The 16,968-nt window shown below is 51.1% G+C and overlaps 2 protein-coding genes across 9 annotated transcripts in view; one reads left to right on the plus strand and one right to left on the minus strand.

Moving 5' to 3' along the window:
- Positions 1 to 16,968, plus strand: part of DAZAP2 (DAZ associated protein 2) — a 426,196-nt gene that overhangs the window by 367,939 nt on the left and 41,289 nt on the right. The window lies entirely within an intron of this gene.
- POU6F1 (POU class 6 homeobox 1) overlaps positions 1,315 to 16,968 on the minus strand; it is a 31,304-nt gene continuing 15,650 nt past the window's right edge. For 3 of the 8 annotated variants that reach the window (XM_050748733.1, XM_050748734.1, XM_050748740.1), the window contains 8 exons: positions 14,313 to 14,434; positions 13,182 to 13,407; positions 12,403 to 12,656; positions 11,638 to 11,766; positions 10,472 to 10,675; positions 6,707 to 6,848; positions 5,973 to 6,141; positions 1,315 to 4,971 (listed from right to left, as the gene is read on the minus strand). In XM_050748733.1, coding sequence (XP_050604690.1) covers positions 4,626 to 4,971; positions 5,973 to 6,141; positions 6,707 to 6,848; positions 10,472 to 10,675; positions 11,638 to 11,766; positions 12,403 to 12,656; positions 13,182 to 13,407; positions 14,313 to 14,434 — 1,592 coding nt within the window. In that variant the 3' untranslated portion in view covers positions 1,315 to 4,625. Of the gene's footprint in view, positions 4,972 to 5,972; positions 6,142 to 6,706; positions 6,849 to 10,471; positions 10,676 to 11,637; positions 11,767 to 12,402; positions 12,657 to 13,181; positions 13,408 to 14,312; positions 14,435 to 16,968 lie in introns of those variants that run through there. The other 5 variants (XM_050748735.1, XM_050748736.1, XM_050748741.1 and 2 more) reach the window with 5 other exon arrangements.

Genomic DNA, 16,968 nt, shown 5'->3' on the forward strand with positions numbered 1-16,968 from the left:
TGCCTGTAGTCCCAGCCATTCAGGAGGCTGAGGTGGGAGGATCACTTGAGCCAGGGAAATCGAGTGAGCTGTGATCGCACCACTGCACTCCAGCCTGGGCCTTTGTTTTTTGTTCTCTGTCTCAAAAAACAAAACAAAACCCACCAAAAACAGTGTAGTATTTGCACATAACCTTCTGTGCACATCCTCTTGCATAAGATTATCTCTAGGTTACTTATAATACCTACTAATATAATGTAAACGCTATGTAAATAGTTGTTATGCTGTATTGACATTTTTTGTTTGTATTGTTTTTTTATTGTTGTATTGGGGGGGTTGGGTTGTTTGTTTGGAGGCAGAGTCTTGCTCTATTACCCAGGCTGGAGTGCAGTGGTATGATCTTGGCTCACTGCAACCTCCATCTCCTGGGTTCAAGCAATTCTTGTGCCTCCAGCCTCCCAAATAGCTGGGATTACAGGCATGTACCACCACACCTGATTAATTTTTGTATTTTTAGTAGAGACAGGGTTTCACCCTGTTGCCCAAGCTGGTTGCGAACTCCTGAGCTCAGGCAATCTGCCCACCTTGGCCTCCCAGAATGCTGGTATTACAGGCATGAGCCACCGTGCCCAGCCTGTTGTTGTTTTGGAATATGGTATTTTCCATCTGAGGTTGTATCTGAGGACGCAGACCCCAGGGATATGGAGGGCTGACTGTATTAAGGTGGGGCCTTTTGGGGTGCAATAAGTCAAGTAAGAATAGAGGGATTAGCTCCCTTATAAAAGAGGCCAAGGGAGCTTTCTTGCCCTTCCACCTTGTGAGGGTACAGTGAAAAGACACCTGTCTATGAGGAAGAGGGCTCTCATCAGACATCGACCTTGATCTTGACCTTGATCTTGGACTTTCCAGTCTCCAAAAGTGTGAGCAATAAATTTCTCTTGTCTGTAAGCCACTGAGTCTAAGGTACTTTGTTGTAGCAACCAGAGCAGACTAAGGCAGCCACCTCTTAGACCTACAAGTATGCACACCAACAGCACAGCTCCCGGAACCCAGAGAGGAGGGGTCCAGGAAGTGGGCTTGGCAGAGAATTCTGGGGCCCTAGGTATAAGAAGTGTGGTCTAAAAGGAGGCCCTGTGCCCTATAGGGAGGGTCGTGGTGGCAGGAGGATCCGAGCAGGGACTTCTGAAGTGGGAATCCGGAGTACTGACCCCTGCTTTCTTGCAATGGGATTTTCCAGGCTGCAAGCTGACAGCAAAGGCTGTCATTTCCCTGTCCTCTAACACTGGTTCACTAATCTCTCTATCCCGAGGAGTGAACAGGAAACAAACAGACCAGTACAAAAGAAAAAAATACTGTTTATTCCACACAACTACATCAAATGCTTCTTCCCCATTCTCCTCTCCCCTCCCCCGCTCCAGCCCTCAGGAAGCTTTGCCTGTGTCGGGAACAGTGAGGACCTCAGTGTTAGAGCCTGGTCCATGAGGCAGGAAGGAAATCTGGGCATGGGAAGGTAACTGGATTTCCAAGAACACAAAAATGTCAGGGTCTCGAATTCCAAACTCGTGTGTTCCTTAGTCCATTTGGCTGAGTTCTTTCCCTGGACTTTACCTGGATAAAATGCCATGGTTAGTGCAGGGTCAAAGGCCCTAGCTGATTCACCAGGAAAGTTTTGGTCTTTCTTCCATTTAAAACAAAACAAACAAAACCCCACACCGTTAAACCATTTCTGTCCATTCTCCTCTCTTTCCATAGTAAAGACGACACTAAACTCTGGCTTCAGTCCAGAAGATGTTTTCAAAACGAAATGTACACCGTCTCCTTTCAGAGCCTGATGCTAACAAGAAATAAAATAAACCCACCTCCTAGGTGAGAGGTTCAGGCCCCAGTTGCTTCCTGGGGGTCTTACACTGCGGGAGCAAGGGCAGAGATCATAGGCCAGCGAGCTCTGCTTTGGACACACTTCAGGGACACCCTGCATCCCCATGCCTGGGGAATTCAGCCTACAAACCTCTCACCCCTGGTATTGTTCCTCCGAATGACCAGCAGAGGAGAAATGGTTTAGTTCTAGCTCAGCCTTGGGAAGACAGATTTAAATGAGGGAGGGGCTGAGAAAGCATGGCCAGGCCTAATTTAGACCAGTGGTTCATGATTGTTTTCCCATCATGACACAGGACAGATGGTGCCCTCCTGCACGTCCACCACCACAGACACACCCTGGATTATGTGCTATTCCCAGCGTGCCAGCTGTGACCCATTTGTCTCTCTCAAAAAAGAAAGCATACCTGAATGCAAGCATCTGAGCATGAAAACCTGCATCGCTATAGGTTTCTTTGTTTGTTTGAGACAGAGTCTTGCTCTGTCACCCAGGCTGGAGTGAAGCAACGTGATCTCAGCTCATTGCAACCTCCCGGGTTCAAGCAATCTCCTGCTTCAGCCTCCCAAGTAGCTGGGATTACAGGTGTGTGCCACTACACCTGACTAATTTTTGTATTTTTAGTAGAGACAGGGTTTCACCATGTTGGTCAGGCTGGTCTCAAACTCCTGACCTCAAATGATCTGCCCACCTCAGCCTCCCAAAGTGTTGGAATTACAGGCGTGAGCCACCGTACCTGGCCTAATTTACTAAGTGTAAGTCACTGAATCCTTTACAAGCTCTGGAACTTAACTATTCTCACGGAAAACTTGTTTGCAACACCCCTCCCAAATGAGTCTGTCATCTTACTGAGGCAGGTCAATAACCCTGAACTAGAGTGTGGAGCCTCTCTGTTGGAGACACGCTCTTCTGGGAAGCTGGGTCAGGCAAGCTGCCCACCTGCTTCCTCACCTCTGCTACAATCTGGCAGGCATGGTTTGTCCAAATGCAGCAGGGCGTGTGTGTGTGCGTGTGTGTGTGTGTGTGTGCACACACGCATGCTGCACATTCGTGTGCTAATTCAGCACACAACTGTCCTCCTCTCACTGGCCAGGCTACCAAGAGGGTGGCCACGCTGGCATTGCAGGGCCTGGGAGGGACCAACAGGAAGTGGGAAAGGAAACAGCATACCAGAAGCAGCTAGGCTAGGAGGTGGCTCTGCACCAGTGACTGACAGAGGTGGTGATGTGTCTCCACCTGATGGTCACTCCCTCAGGGTGGATCATGGGAGGTCCAATGGAGGCAGCTGTTGGAGACCAGCCTCTGTAAGGATACGAGTACTGGAGAGAGGGGTGCTTGACCACCGTGACTTGAGGCCCTTTAGGGACTGTCTACACCACAAGCCTGTGGTCATCTAGGCAAATCTCTGTTCTCTCCTGACTTCCTGGAGTTACATACTGAATTTTAGGGGCTTTCCAGCCACAGTGAGGCTGGAAACTTACTTAACAGCTTGGATGAGAGCTAACCCCCAAGGTACCACAGCTACCCTGTCTAGAGGCAAAACCCAACCTGATCTGAGGGTGTTCTTGGCTCGGAGGACACTGGGGGGATTGCTTACACATAGACATGGTCTGAGACTCGACAAAATGAGATTTCTCCTCCGGTATCCAAGGCTTGAAGTTACAAAGAAAATTAGAGTTAAGTCAGCTTCCACAAGAGACCTTCCCGGGCTCCATCATTTATTTCAAGATGTTGTCCTTTCCCCCAGGGCCTTGCTGTCTGGTTTATCGTTTAATTTGCTCCTTTTAAGAAAACCCTAGTATTGGGCTGGGAATGGGTGTGAGGACAAGAGAAAGAAAGAGAAAGTCAGCATTCCTTTCCTTATTTTTCTCCAGAGTTGCCCGTTTGTTTGGGCAGTGGGATTTTCCAGTCTGCACGTTTTCGTAACCTACATTTTTTTGTGGGAGGGATGGCCATTGACAGAGATTAGATTAAAATCTGAAAGAACAGCCTTATTTTCTAAATTCCCAATCTTCTGCAGACCCAGGACAACTCCACGACAGGTAGAGTTCACTGTTGCTTCCTTCCAACGTGGATTAAGAAAAGGTTCTGTTTTAGTGCAATTTTCCCCACAAAGGAACCAGGAAGAGGTGGGAGAGGAGATCCCATGTTCTAGCCCCAGGGGTTTGAGAACCTTCTGACCTGGAGGTCAGCGCAGACATTTGAGTCTGACCTTCTGAGCAGCACATCACACTTTTTTGAATTTTATCTCCTGGGTCCTTTCGGCGCGCCTGCAGGCAAAGTGTGGGGGCGGAAGGGCAGTGTGAGGCTGTGGTTCCACTGGATGAGTTGTCATACCTGCCACACTAACACAGAGGAGCAAAGGAGAAGAGAAGGTGGAAAGAGAACGCCATCAAAAGCAAGTGCTAATGGCCAGTGGTCCTTAGGAGCTGCTACAGCCCTGCCCCAAAGACGGAGTTTCTGGTTCCCCGCCAGAATTCACCCTTCAGAAACCATGCTGGCAAGGTGCTTCTCTAAGTGACATCACAAATCTTCTTCTTCAGAGCGACCAGCCCAGAGCCTGGAGCTCTCGTGTGACCCCCTCTGGCCTCCCCTTGTTGTGAGATGTGTGGGAGAAGAGGGACATTGATGCACATGCACACGGTGGAGTCTCATGACCTGGGGTGAGCACAGCTGCACGTGGCAAAATGACAGGTGCTGTCATGGCAGTGGCTGCAGCCGGGTGCCAAGGGAAACGGACAAAGTGCTAGAACACAGGGCCAGGGGCTGAGCCCTAAGGGATCTGAAAGACATTCAGCTTGCTGGTGTTCTTGAGCGTCTGGCGCCGATTGCAGAACCAGACCCGCACGACCTCACGGTCATAGTTGAGCTCTTTAGCAATTTCAGTGATCTCCTGGCCTGTGGGCAGTGGGTTCTTCTCAAAATAGGCATTGAGAGCCTCTATGGCCTGGGGGGTGAAGGAGGTGCGGCGTTTGCGTTTCTTGGAGGGCTCGCCTCCCACAAACTCCATCAGGTTCTGCTGGCCTTCCTGGTTCCGCAGCTCAGCTTCGTTCAGCCACTTTTCCAGCACCGGCTTCAGCTTCTGGGCACTCTTGGGTGTGATGTCCAGCTTCTCGAACCTGTGGGCAACCCATACCCAGGAAGAGGGAGTGAGAGCATCTTGGTCTCTTTGGCACACCCTGCACCTAGGTGCAGGCTCCATCCTCAAGGGGCCGCTCCTCTAGGGGCTGGTGAGAATGTACCCAGTGCTCCCCTCACCGCCTCCACCACGAGCCCTCTAGCTTGGCCAAGTCCAGACTCCTCAGACCCTCTGATGTGCCCGGTCCTAACAGGGAGACCATTCCCATGGCCTCGGCTCAGTCAGTAGTGGAATAATAATAGTGCAACTGCCTTACGAACCACCATTCTAGAACGTTCCCCTAAATGAATGAAGTTCTTTGAGGAGTCACCTTGGGAGGCCTCCAGTCACACTCCCATAGCAGCATCACTGACAAGTCAGGCTGCTCTTTCTGGCTGAGCTGGATGTGGCGACAGGATTATCCACAGGATGCTGAAGGCACTCTAAAGGTCACTCTAGCCTGACCTATGGAGCTGGCAGGCAGATGAAACCTTTCGGCCATCCCTGAGTCATGCGCTTATTCTTGTTTGAAACTCTATCCCTCCTGGCACCAAAACCAGTTTGTAGGCTGCTTACACAAAACTCAGCTATGTTACTTTATAGTCATGCCTTGTAAGAAGGGAGACGGGAGCATGATGAGGCATGGTAGGTTACAGTTAAGGGCCAAGATAGAATGGAAGTTCCCACTTTGGTGACTAATTTTATAAGCTGTACTCCTTTCCTGCTAGAATTCCTCGGTGCATTAGGGTCTTGGGTTCCTCAAAGAAGACCCATATTAATGCCCAGGATTAGAGGATAAACTTCAGAGGGCCTCAGAAGGACAGGGTCAGTCTTTGACTACCCAGGTGTTCACATCTACCCTTAAGACGGTCTTCCTTATCTGAAAACAGGCTGGAGCAAGGGGGCATATGGAAATGGGGCCAGTGCCCAGGTCCCCATGAGTGCCCGGTGGCACCAGGCAGCTGAGCAGGCCCTGATCCTGTCTAGGGCAGCCTTACTCACCGGCAGATGGCTGACTGGCTGTAGGCTGGACCTTCCGTTGCAGTCAGAGCCTGACCCACCTGGGTCTGTGTAAGGCCCAGGGAGAGCCGCCGGATCTTAAAGTTCTTGGCAAACTCCCGGATCTCTTCTAAGTTGATCCCATCCTCATCCAGACTTGGAGTATGTGGCTCTAGGCCAGAGGGAGGGAGCAGGGATGAGTGTGTAACATGGGAACCATCCCTGCTTATCTCTCACTACTCACGCAGTAGTGAGAGGTGAGGACACCTGGGAAAAGGCTCACGCACCTTCAAGACCTTTATCACCTTTGTCCCCGAGACAAGCAAGACTTGAAGAAAAGGGGCCTAAACTAACCTGTCCAGGGGTAAGGAGCTATTTTCAAGTTCTTCCGGCTCTAACTGCTCAACCTCCCCCACTTGCCTTAGGCTTGGCCCCAAACACACTTTTTGGTTACCCACATTCCTCAAATACTGGGTGAGAGACCATAGCGGAGACAGCCCATGGCTCAGCCTCTCTGAAAAGCAGCCAGCCAGCCAGCTCAATAGCCTCCACTGTCATCATGCCCAAACTCCACCTCCACAGGAATGGGAATGAAAAAGCCAGCCCCTCATATTGGGCCTCTGCCATTCCCCTTTGGACCCTAGGATGTTTATCAAGGAAAGTAGCATCTGAAGAGGTTGGGTGCCCAAATAAATGCCTCCCCCCTTCTCCACACTACTCCTCCAGGAGCCACTTACTGGACACCAACTGGCTGACGGTGGGGGTCTCTGAGCAGGTAATTGGGATAGGAGCAGAGGCAGATGGCTTGGCTGCTGGAGCTGGGCTGGCGATGACCACAGCAGGCTGGGGCGCGGTTGGTGTGGGCTGGATGGGCTGCACCTGTGTAAGGACAGACAACAAGCCTTTGCTGCCCTCTGCCAGGCTCAGGGACTTAAAATCCCTGGGTGGACCAGGGGCAGGGCAAAAACACACATGAAATCCTCACGCATGCAGGACATTCCCGCCTGGGCCCTATCATAAAGCAAGACTGGGCAGGGCATGGTGGCTGATGCCACCCAACACTTTGGGAAGCCAAGGTGGGAGGATCACTTGAGGTTGGGAGTTTGAGATCAGCATGGGCAATGTGGCAAAACCCTGTCTCTACTAAAATTAGCTGGGTGTGTTGGTGGGTGCCTGTAATCCCAGCTACTGAGGAGGCTGAGGCCGGAGAATTGCTTGAACCCGGGAGGCGGAGGTTGCAATTAGCCAAGACTGTGCCACTACACTCCAGCCTGGGTGACACAGTGAGACTCCATCTCAAAAAAAAAGCAAGACTAGAGGCTGCTTATTAACACCGACCCAACAACAGTGACTGAATTATACTAAATAAGCACAGCAACCTGCCCTACCAACCTGGAGCTTCACACCCACCTGTGACACAGGCAGGCGAGAGGCTCAGAAAGGTTCAGTACACTTGGCCAAAGCCCCAACAAGTGCTCATCCTTGGGATAGCTGCTTCCAAATCTCTGCTCTCAAAGATAGTCTCAACCTGATTTTACAGCCTCTCAGGCCCCAAATGTGCATGAACAGGGAAACTGGTAGGTGGCTTTTGGTATCTCTCTACCATGAGAGACTGTGCAGCCATTAAAAAGGAGAAGGTATACCTCCTACCTACTCTGATGTCTGAGTCATAGCCCTAAGTGAAAAATGTAAGGTGAAAATCAGTTTTGGCCAGGCGTGGTGGCTCACGCCTTAATCCCAGCACTTTGGGAGGCTAAGGTGGGTGGATCACCTGAGGTCAGGAGTTCAAGACCAGCCTGGCCAACATGGTGAAACTCTGTCTCTTACTAAAAATACAAAAATTAGCCAGGCATGGTGGCATGCACCTGTAATCCCAGTACTTTGGGAGGCCAAGGTGGGTGGATCACTTGAGGTCAGGAGTTAAAGACCAGCCTGGCCAATACAGTGAAACTCCGTCTCTACTAAAGATACAAAAATTAGCCAGGTGTGGTGATGCATGCCTGTAATCCCAGCTACTGGGGAGGCTGAGGCAGGACAATCGCTTGAACCCAGGAGGCAGAGGTTGCAGTAAGACGAGAGATCATGCCACTGCACTTCAGCCTGGGCAACAGAGTGAGACTCCGTCTCGAAAAATAAAAAATAATTTTAAAAAAAGAAAATCAGTTTTTATGGAATAATGCCTTTAAGAAATACATGTGAATTTCCAGAAAAACAAAATCTTGAGGCATATAAAGTGAGCTATCAAAAGAAGTTGTCTCTGAAGTTGGAATTAGAAGGGATTTTTACTTTTTACATTACACAAAATATTAGAATTTTTGTAAAAATCATATATCATATTTGTAATCAGAAGAAACTATAAATATATGAAAGTATTTGGTATGTTTTTTTTTAAAAAAAAAAGCTTTCTAGGAAGTACAGATTTCTCCAGGATGGTCCTGTTTCCTGGATTCTACCCCTGCTATGTCTCAAGTCCATTGCTTCTTTATCCCCAGGGCCTTTGCCTTAGTTCAGAGCTCCTTGACTCTCCCTAGAGCTGTTTAAACCGCCTCACCACAGTCCAGTTCTTGACATCATATGAATAACAGGGATTTTTTTTTTTTTTTCGAGATGGAGTCTCACTCTGTTACCCAGACTGGAGTGTAGTAGCACGATCTCGGCTTATCCCAACCTCCGCCTCCCAGGTTCAAACAATTCTCCTGCCTCGGCCTCCCAAGTAGCTGGGATTACAGGAGCCTGCCACCATGCCTGGCTAATTTTTGTATTTTTAGTAGAGACGAGGTTTCACCATGTTGGCCAGGCTGGTCTTGAACTCCTGACGTCAGGTGATCCACCTGCCTCGGCCTACCAAAGTGCTGGGATTATAGGCATGAGCCACTGTGCCCAGCTTATAACAGGGATTTTAAAAAATGCACCTCTCAGCTGGGCACAGTGTCACATGCCTGTAATCCCAGCACTTTGGGAGGCTGAGGTGGGCTGATCACTTGAGTCCAGGAGTTCAAGACCAGCCTGGGCGATGTGGCAAAACCCCGTCTCTACAAAAAATACAAAAATTAACCAGGTGTGATGGTTCACACCTGTAGTCTCAGCTACTGGGGAGGATGAGGTGGGAGGATTGATTGAGTCTAGCAGCAGAGGTTGCAGTGAGCCGAGCTCATATCACTACACTCCAGCCTGGGCAACAGAGCAAGACCCTGGTCTCAAAAAAAAAAAAAAAAAAAAAAAAAGCACATCCGGTCAGCCATTTCCTTGCTAAAGCCCTTCAGCATCAGCAGTTCCCTAGTACCTTACCTGATACTGGTAATTACAAGAAGAAGTACTGTTTGTTTTTCAAGTGCTTTCTGTGCGCCAGTGTTCATTGCCTATGTATAATATATCCTTCAGCATTCATAACCTTCTGAAGTTGGTACCTTTATGATCTCTATTCACAGATAAAGCTAAGAGGTTATTTACAAAACTTGGAGGTGCATGCTACATTTGTGAACCACTGGCCTTATTATCACCTGGGAATTTAGGAATGCAAACTCTTGGACTCCACTTCAGATCTACTGAATAAGAAACTCTGAGGTGGGACACAGGAATCTTCATTCCAGCAAGGCCTCCAGGGGATTCTGATGCAGGGGCTTGAGAACTGCTGCTCTAGCATGTGATATTTGCTGCAGTTCTCTGAAGGTAGAACACTTTCACATCCAACTCATCCCTTTTTATTTTTAGAGATGGGGTCTTGCTATGTTGTCCAGGCTGGAGTGCAGTGGCTATTCACAGCCATGATCATTGTACACTGCAGCCTTGAACTCTTGGCCTCAAGTGATCCTCTGCCTCAACCTCCTGAGTAGCTGGGACTACAGGTGAGAACCACCATGCCGGCTTCACCCCTTTATGATAGTCCAATGTCCCTCATCTATGAAGTCTTGCCTAACCTCCAAGTTTGTCGAGAGCTTGGTTCTCTGGGGCCCCAAACCACCTTATTTGTGTGTCCCTGTGATAGTTTTGTCCCACTGACTTGTCTCCAATGCCAAGCTACCTAAGGCTAGGAGGACATCTTATTCATCTTTGTGTTTTCAGCACTTGGAATACAGTAGGCACTCAAAAAATACTCCTAGAATGAGAGTGGAGAGGTGGAGGGATGGAGGGGTAGAGGAAGCGAGTACAAAACTGACTTCCCAGGGCTTTTCAGGAAGATTGCTCACCCTAAAGCCGATCCTGGCCCAGTCTACTTTGACCATCACCTACCTCCCTGACCTTCTTAGAACAGCACTGGCCTCTGAGGGCACATATACATATTTTGGGTGTGTGTGAGTAGGGGGTCTCGTGAAGCTGTTTCCCTGGGCTGAACCTGGGGGGATACATGTGGGTTTTCTACTGTGGGACCTCCCCCACTTTAGGAGGTGCCCTGCTCTCCTAGGAGTTTCGGAAGATGCTGTCCTGCCTGGCAGTCTGAAGGGAAGCAGCCGGTGCCAGATGGCAGAGCCTGCGCCATGCCCCACCACCCCCAGCCCTTGTACCTCACTCTTAGCAGGGGACTCAGGTGTGCTTGGCTTCCGGACAGCCACAGGTGGAGGCAGGGGGCTGCTGGCCAGGGTCGCAATCACCTGGCCCTGGGCGTTCAACAACAGTTGGGGGGTCACGGCCTGGACCTGCAGGCTTTGGGCTGGTGCTGGGGCCGCCACACTAGCTGAGTTCACTACCCATGGAAGGGTTCCAATAACCTGGGAGGAAATAAGGCAGGGACCCCAGGTGTGAGGGTAGGATCCAGCTCCACCCCAGACCCAAATCCCCACACCGCCAGGGGAAGAGACTAATGGACAAATCCCTCAAGCTGCTCTGGCCTCAGTTTCTGCATGAGTAAAGTGCAGGATTCACACTCTAAGGGCTACTTCCTTTATTCCATCCTCAGAGCTGTGGTGGAGCAGGAATAGGTCTGGATGTGGATTCAGAGAGACCTGCCTTGTTCTGCCACATTTTAGCTGTGTGGCTTTCATTGCTCTGAACCTCAGCCTTCTGTCCTGTAAGATGGGAATAAAAATCTCCACCTGGCCGGGCGCGGTGGCTCAAGCCTGTAATCCCAGCACTTTGGGAGGCCGAGACGGGCGGATCACGAGGTCAGGAGATCGAGACCAACCTGGCTAACACGGTGAAACCCTGTCTCTACTAAAAAAATACAAAAAATTAGCCGGGCGTGGTGGCGGGCGCCTGTAGTCCCAGTCACTTAGGAGGCTGAGGCAGGAGAATGGCGTAAACCGGGGAGGCAGAGGTTGCAGTGAGCTGAGATCCGGCCATTGCACTCCAGCCCGGGTGACAGAGCAAGACTCCGTCTCAAAAAAAAAAAACAAAAAAAACCAAAAAAACAAAAACAAAAAAAATCTCCACCTAATAGATTTGTACTCCAAAGAAAGTGAGATGATGTATGAGAAAGCACCCATCATAAAGCCTGACCACAACATGGGTGCTCCGTAAATGAAAACCCCCATGTAATGTGAGCACCTCCAGGACGGTGGTGGGTACACCCCTGACCAGCTTCAGCATCGGCAGAAAGCCGCCACCGAGGAGATAGGAACAACAGCTTGACATCTGTTCGAGTTTCTATGACCCACCGCCCAAGTCCTGGCCGCCTTCCCCTGGCCAGCCTCTCCGCAGTCCCCACCCTCCAGCCCTGCCTTTGGCCACTTGCCTGTCCCTGAGCATTGGTGAGGATCTGACTGCTGATCCCCGGCATGCTGGGAATGGCGCTGGTAATGACCGGAGCTGTAGTGAGGGACCCCAGGATCTGGGTCTGTCCCCCAAGGGAAGCAGCACTGATCTGTGGGTGGAGGAAGAGCCTTTCTCAGAAGCCGAGGGGTGAGAAGACCCCTGGGCAGAGGGAAGAGGTGAGAGGGCATTGGGGTGGGTAGATATGATGGTGGGCTTCAGGCCCATGTCTACCAGCTGGATGGTTTCCAGGGCTAGGGGCTGCAGGGGTCAGCGGGGAAGGGGGGGCCACAGTCATGGTAAAGTAACTCTGGTTAATCTTTCTGCCAGGGTAGAAGGGTCACACCTGAGAGGCTGATGTGATCCTAGCCATATCTAACAGCTCCCACTGCCAAGCCAGGAGCTACACTGGACAGACCAGCATAGAGCGGTAAGCTCTGGCTGCACCTTAGTGACAGCTCACAAGTTTTCAATCCCCAGACGTCATCCCACCCTCCAAGCCTGGCCCAGTGGTTCAGGTTCTGGAGAATGTGCCCAGACCTCTTGGCAGAGGTTGTCTGCTTTTATCTGGGATGGACGGGCTGGCAACTGCAAGGAGAAGGCCTCAGAGGGAGCCCATCTCTGCTGATGTGTTGGAAAAGGGCTGTGTTCGGGGGGGCTCGTCCTCCACTGTGGGAAGGGTCAGTTCCACCCTTGGCCCATGATTCTGTCCATCCCTGGTCAGCCCTGGGTGAGGGCAGCAGCTTACGATTCCTGGGCTAAATGCGAAGCCTGCAGGCTGGACGGTGATCTGCGGGGGGGTGTCCACTGGCTTGGGGGTAGGGGCAGCAGCGGTGGCAGCAGTGGGTTGCGGGAGGATGGCAGGCGTGGTCTGCAGCAGCGGCTGGGTCTGGAACAGCGTCTGGGGCTGGACTGGTGGCCGGGGTTGGGCCGTTGAGGAGGCCTGTACTGGTGCGGCAGCTTGTACGGGTGCCGGAAGAGCGGTGTTCAGCACAGCAGCTGCTATGGAGCAAGGCAGAGACAGAGGTGCTCAAATGCCTAGCCACTGCCCAGAGCGCTCCAATCCCAAGGGATCTGGCACAAGAAGGAGAGGGGGTTGGGTCAGTGGGCACAGTGGGGCAGGCAGCCACGATTCCCTTGATCCTTGAAGGGCTGGCACATGCCAGCATCTCTCATCCCCCCTCCCTGGGGCCAGATGTGTAGGTTCAAGAACCAGATGTTGAATCTTCTTGCAGTCCTTCCCAGGAGGCTGGCCATGGGGTGAGTTCTGGCGTAGGGGGAGAGGGGCAGTCTCAGACAGCCGGCTGAAGTAAGACAGGCCTGCAGGGCCAGCGTGGTGTCACGGCCTACAGTCCCGAGGTGGTGCGGCAGCTCTGCGGCCGGATGCCCAAGACACCGGATCCAGAATCCAGGGCGGCTGCCCTGGGTGGGCCGTGGGTTCTGAGTCCAACATGGCAAGCACACGTGCGGGGGTGTAGTGGAGGGTGGTGGGGGGCCTGGTGCAGTCCTGGGAAGAGTTGCCGTTACCTTGGAGACCGGCTAAAGGTGGCTTGAAAATTCCCCCCGTAGGAGAAGCAGCGGTCAGTCCTGGGAGGGCAGCCACGGTTGCTGTAGGAATTGTCCACACGGCCAGCCCCTGCTGACCAGCCACTTGACCTGCAATACTGATGGGGATAAGAAGAGGTTGAGTAACTGCCCCTGCTGGAACCATAACTCCTGTCAGAACTGTGGCTAAGTTTTCCTGAGTCAAGACCTGCAAAAGCAAACAAGATTTCAAAAAGAAAAGAAAAAATAAAAAATCAACATCGACAGCGCAAACACTGGGTCTCTGAGACCCAGCTGAGCACAAACAAAGCATTCTGAGGGCGATGGGGCAAAGGCCACATGAGGGTGGGGAAGAGCCAAACCCTAGCTGGAGGCCCAAACCTGAGGGGGTGCCTGGACTGACTATCCTGCCTTCAGAGAAATCGCCCAAATCCAGGACAAGGTGGCCCTGCTCACAGGGTGGGAAGGGGGCACAGGCTTCCCCCACCACAGCCTGCTGCCTGCCAGGCCTTCTGCGGGCCCTTGCTGACAGGCCCTGTGCTTAGTGGCCAGGGAACAGGGAGCAGCGGCTCATGGAACCAAGTGGTCAAGGCCCCACAAAGGCCTCCGAGAAGTTTCTGATGGACCAAATACCCTTGGCTGGATGCCTGGGAGTCAGGGCATGTAGGGAAAGGGACAGGCAGCTCTGCATGCCTGCAGGATGCTGCAGGCAGCCTCTCACGGTGCTGGGGCCACTCCCTGGCTCTAAACGAGGACTCTGAACAATCCATTAACTCTTCCAGGCATCCACTGGAGGGCTGGCAAGGGTATTCATTCATTTAGTCATTCGATAAACAGAAACTCTGGCTGCATGAAAGAGTTAATGTTATGTCTGTAATCCTGGCTGGGTCCAAGAAGAAGATTCTGCAAATGCAGATCCCCTTTTCCAAATAGGCCTGATATAGGCAAGGGTGAAGCTGGAGGTCCCTAGTAGGAGAGTCCCTCCCTCAAGCCATAGCCCCTTCCCTGTCCTGCCCCATGAAGTTCCCAGATTCCATGGCTTCCCCATGCTGGCTGTCCCATGCCTCGCTCCTGCCCCCAGCCCTCTGTCCAGCTCCCGAGGGCAGCCCTTACCTGGGGGGCAGCTTGTACAGCCAGTGGCGTCAGGGTCTGCGATGTCTGAGGCTGGCTTGGGGCTTGACTGAAGGTGGCAATGGCAGGGGCAGGGCTTGGAGGGATGCCCGGGGGTGACTTCACTTCACAAGGCATTGAGAGAAAGAAGGACAAGGAGTGAGCCTGACGTGAGTGGAGGGGTCACCACAGCAGTACATGACATCCCATCTGCAGCCTGAAGCGGTGACCCTCAGTCCCATGCTGCATTGCTGCATAGCCCAAGACCAATCATTGGTCTTCCCTGGCCCACGAGGCAGCTTCCTGAATGCTACGGTGGTGAGAATAGGAGGCTGGGGAGCCCTGTGCCAGCTCTGGAACGTAAGCCAACACTTCTCACATCTAGCTGAAGAAGAGACCCAGGTGAGTGTTAGCCCTCATTTCCTGGTCCTGTAAAAACTGTCACATCATCAACAGAGTGGCCTGAATCCCACACGCGTGTCAGGGAAGGTCAGAGCGAGAATGGATGGGAGTGGCTGTCCTTGGTTCATCCAGCCACTAAATCGCTGTTCACCCACCTCCAGGGTACTTTTGGTTGCAGCTGCTGGTTTGGGGAAGGGCAGGAGTTCCTGAAGGGCAAAGTCCTGGAAGCAAGAGTCCCTGAAAATCGGACAGGTCTGTGCTGCACTACAGGATCACAGGGGTTCTCCAGGTCAGCCAGCTTTTCTCTGCCCTTCCCTGAGGTCTAAAGTCATGTAAGCAGCTTCAACGGGCTTCTAAATGAACTTCCCGTGACCTCAGCTTTTTGCCTCCTCTTGGTACCTTAGCCTATGCAGGTACTGGGGAACCCCCACCAGGAAACTTCACAGCCATACAACAATGAGAAGAATGGTTATTATTTAATATATGGTGAGTTAAAAGGAGCCTAGGAGTTGAGTGATGGATATTCGACCAGATCAGTGGCTTCTTTTTATTTTAATGTTTTTGAGACGGAGTCTTGCCCTGTCACCCATGCTAGAGTGCACTAGTGCAACCTCTGCTCACTGCAACCTCTGCCTCCGGTGTTCAAGGGGTTCTTCTGCTTCAGCCTCCCAAGTAGTTGAGATTACAGGCACATACCACCATGCCCAGCTAATTTTTTTCTTATTTTTAAATTTTTTTTTTTTTGAGATGGAGTCTTGCTCTGTCGCCCAGGCTGGAGTGCAGTGGCACCATCTTGGCTCACTGCAGGCTCCGCCTCCTGGGTTCACGCCATTCTCCTGCCTCAGCCTCCCGAGTAGCTGGGACTACAGGCGCCCACCACCACGCCTGGCTAATTTTTTGTATTTTTAGTAGAGATGGGTTTTCACTGTGTTAGCCAGGATGGTCTCAATCTCCTGACCTCGTGATCCGCCCGCCTTGGCCTCCCAAAGTGCTGGCATTACAGGCATGAGCCACCGCGCCTGGCCAATTTTTGTCTTGTATTTTTAGTAGAGACAGGGTTTCACCATGTTGGCCAGGCTAGTCTCAAACTCCTGACCTCAAGTGATGCACCTGCCTCAGCCTTCCAAAGTGCTGGGATTACAGGTATGAGCCACCGCGCCTGGCCAGATCAGTGGCTTCTTAAAACTGCTGGGCATATATTTCTAGGCTTTAATCCAGGCCTGCTGAATCAGAATGTCCAAGAGTGGAGGCTAGTTACCTCGCCTCTCTTTTTTCCTTCAAAGCTCCCACTGTGATATGGCCAAGAGTGGGAACCACTGAATCAGATAACCGCAAAGGTTCTGTCCAACCCTGCAGTCCTAGCCCATGTTTCAACTTGGGAAGGCTTCAACTTCAACTCAGGACTATACTTTTCACAGCATACAATAACAAAACCTAGGTAGTTTAAGGAATTAAAGAGACAAGCACACATCAACAAAGGCCTTATGAAATAGTAAAAGAAAACAAAATAACAGATTTATCTCCTCTGTGGCGGGAAGACACATTTCTAACTACTGAAAAAAAAAATCAGGCGGGGTGCAGTAGCTCACTCCTGTAATCCCAGCACTTAGGGAGGCTAAGGTGGTAGCATTACTTGAAGTCAGGAGTTGCCAGACCAGCCTGGGAAACAAAACAAGAACCAGCTCTACAGAAAAAATAAAAATGAGTTAAAAAAATAAAACAGAAAAAAATCAGCAAACATAAGGAGAGTCTGAACATATGAAAATTTAAAAAACATTTTGTTGGACAAAATGTGACAAAACATAACAAGTAAGTGAGAAAATGGGAAAGTGACAAACATAAATGATGAAAGCTTACCCTCTAAAGAAGCAAAATATTCATTTTATTAGGGCATATTTAGTAGGACCATGGAGTCCAAGGTTTTACATACATTAGGGCTGCTATTGCTTCCTGCTGGACTGCAGAGAAAGACTAAAGGAACTCAGAGAACCAGCAACGATGTACCTGTTTCTCCACAGCACCACTCAATATAGTTTGTTTGTTTGTTTGTTTGTTTTTGAGACAAGGTCTCAACTCTATCACCCAGGCTGGAGTACAGTGGTGCAATCTCACCTCACTGTAACCTCCGCTTCCCAGGCTCAAGTGATCCTCCCATGTCAGCCTCAGGAGCAGCTGGAACTACAGGCACCTGCCACCACACCTGGCTAATTTTTGTATTTTTTGTGTGTGTGTGGAGATGGGGTTTTGCCACGTTACC

The sequence above is a fragment of the Macaca thibetana genome, chromosome 11, assembly GCF_024542745.1.
Source record: "Macaca thibetana thibetana isolate TM-01 chromosome 11, ASM2454274v1, whole genome shotgun sequence".
Taxonomy (NCBI): Eukaryota; Metazoa; Chordata; class Mammalia; order Primates; family Cercopithecidae; genus Macaca; species Macaca thibetana.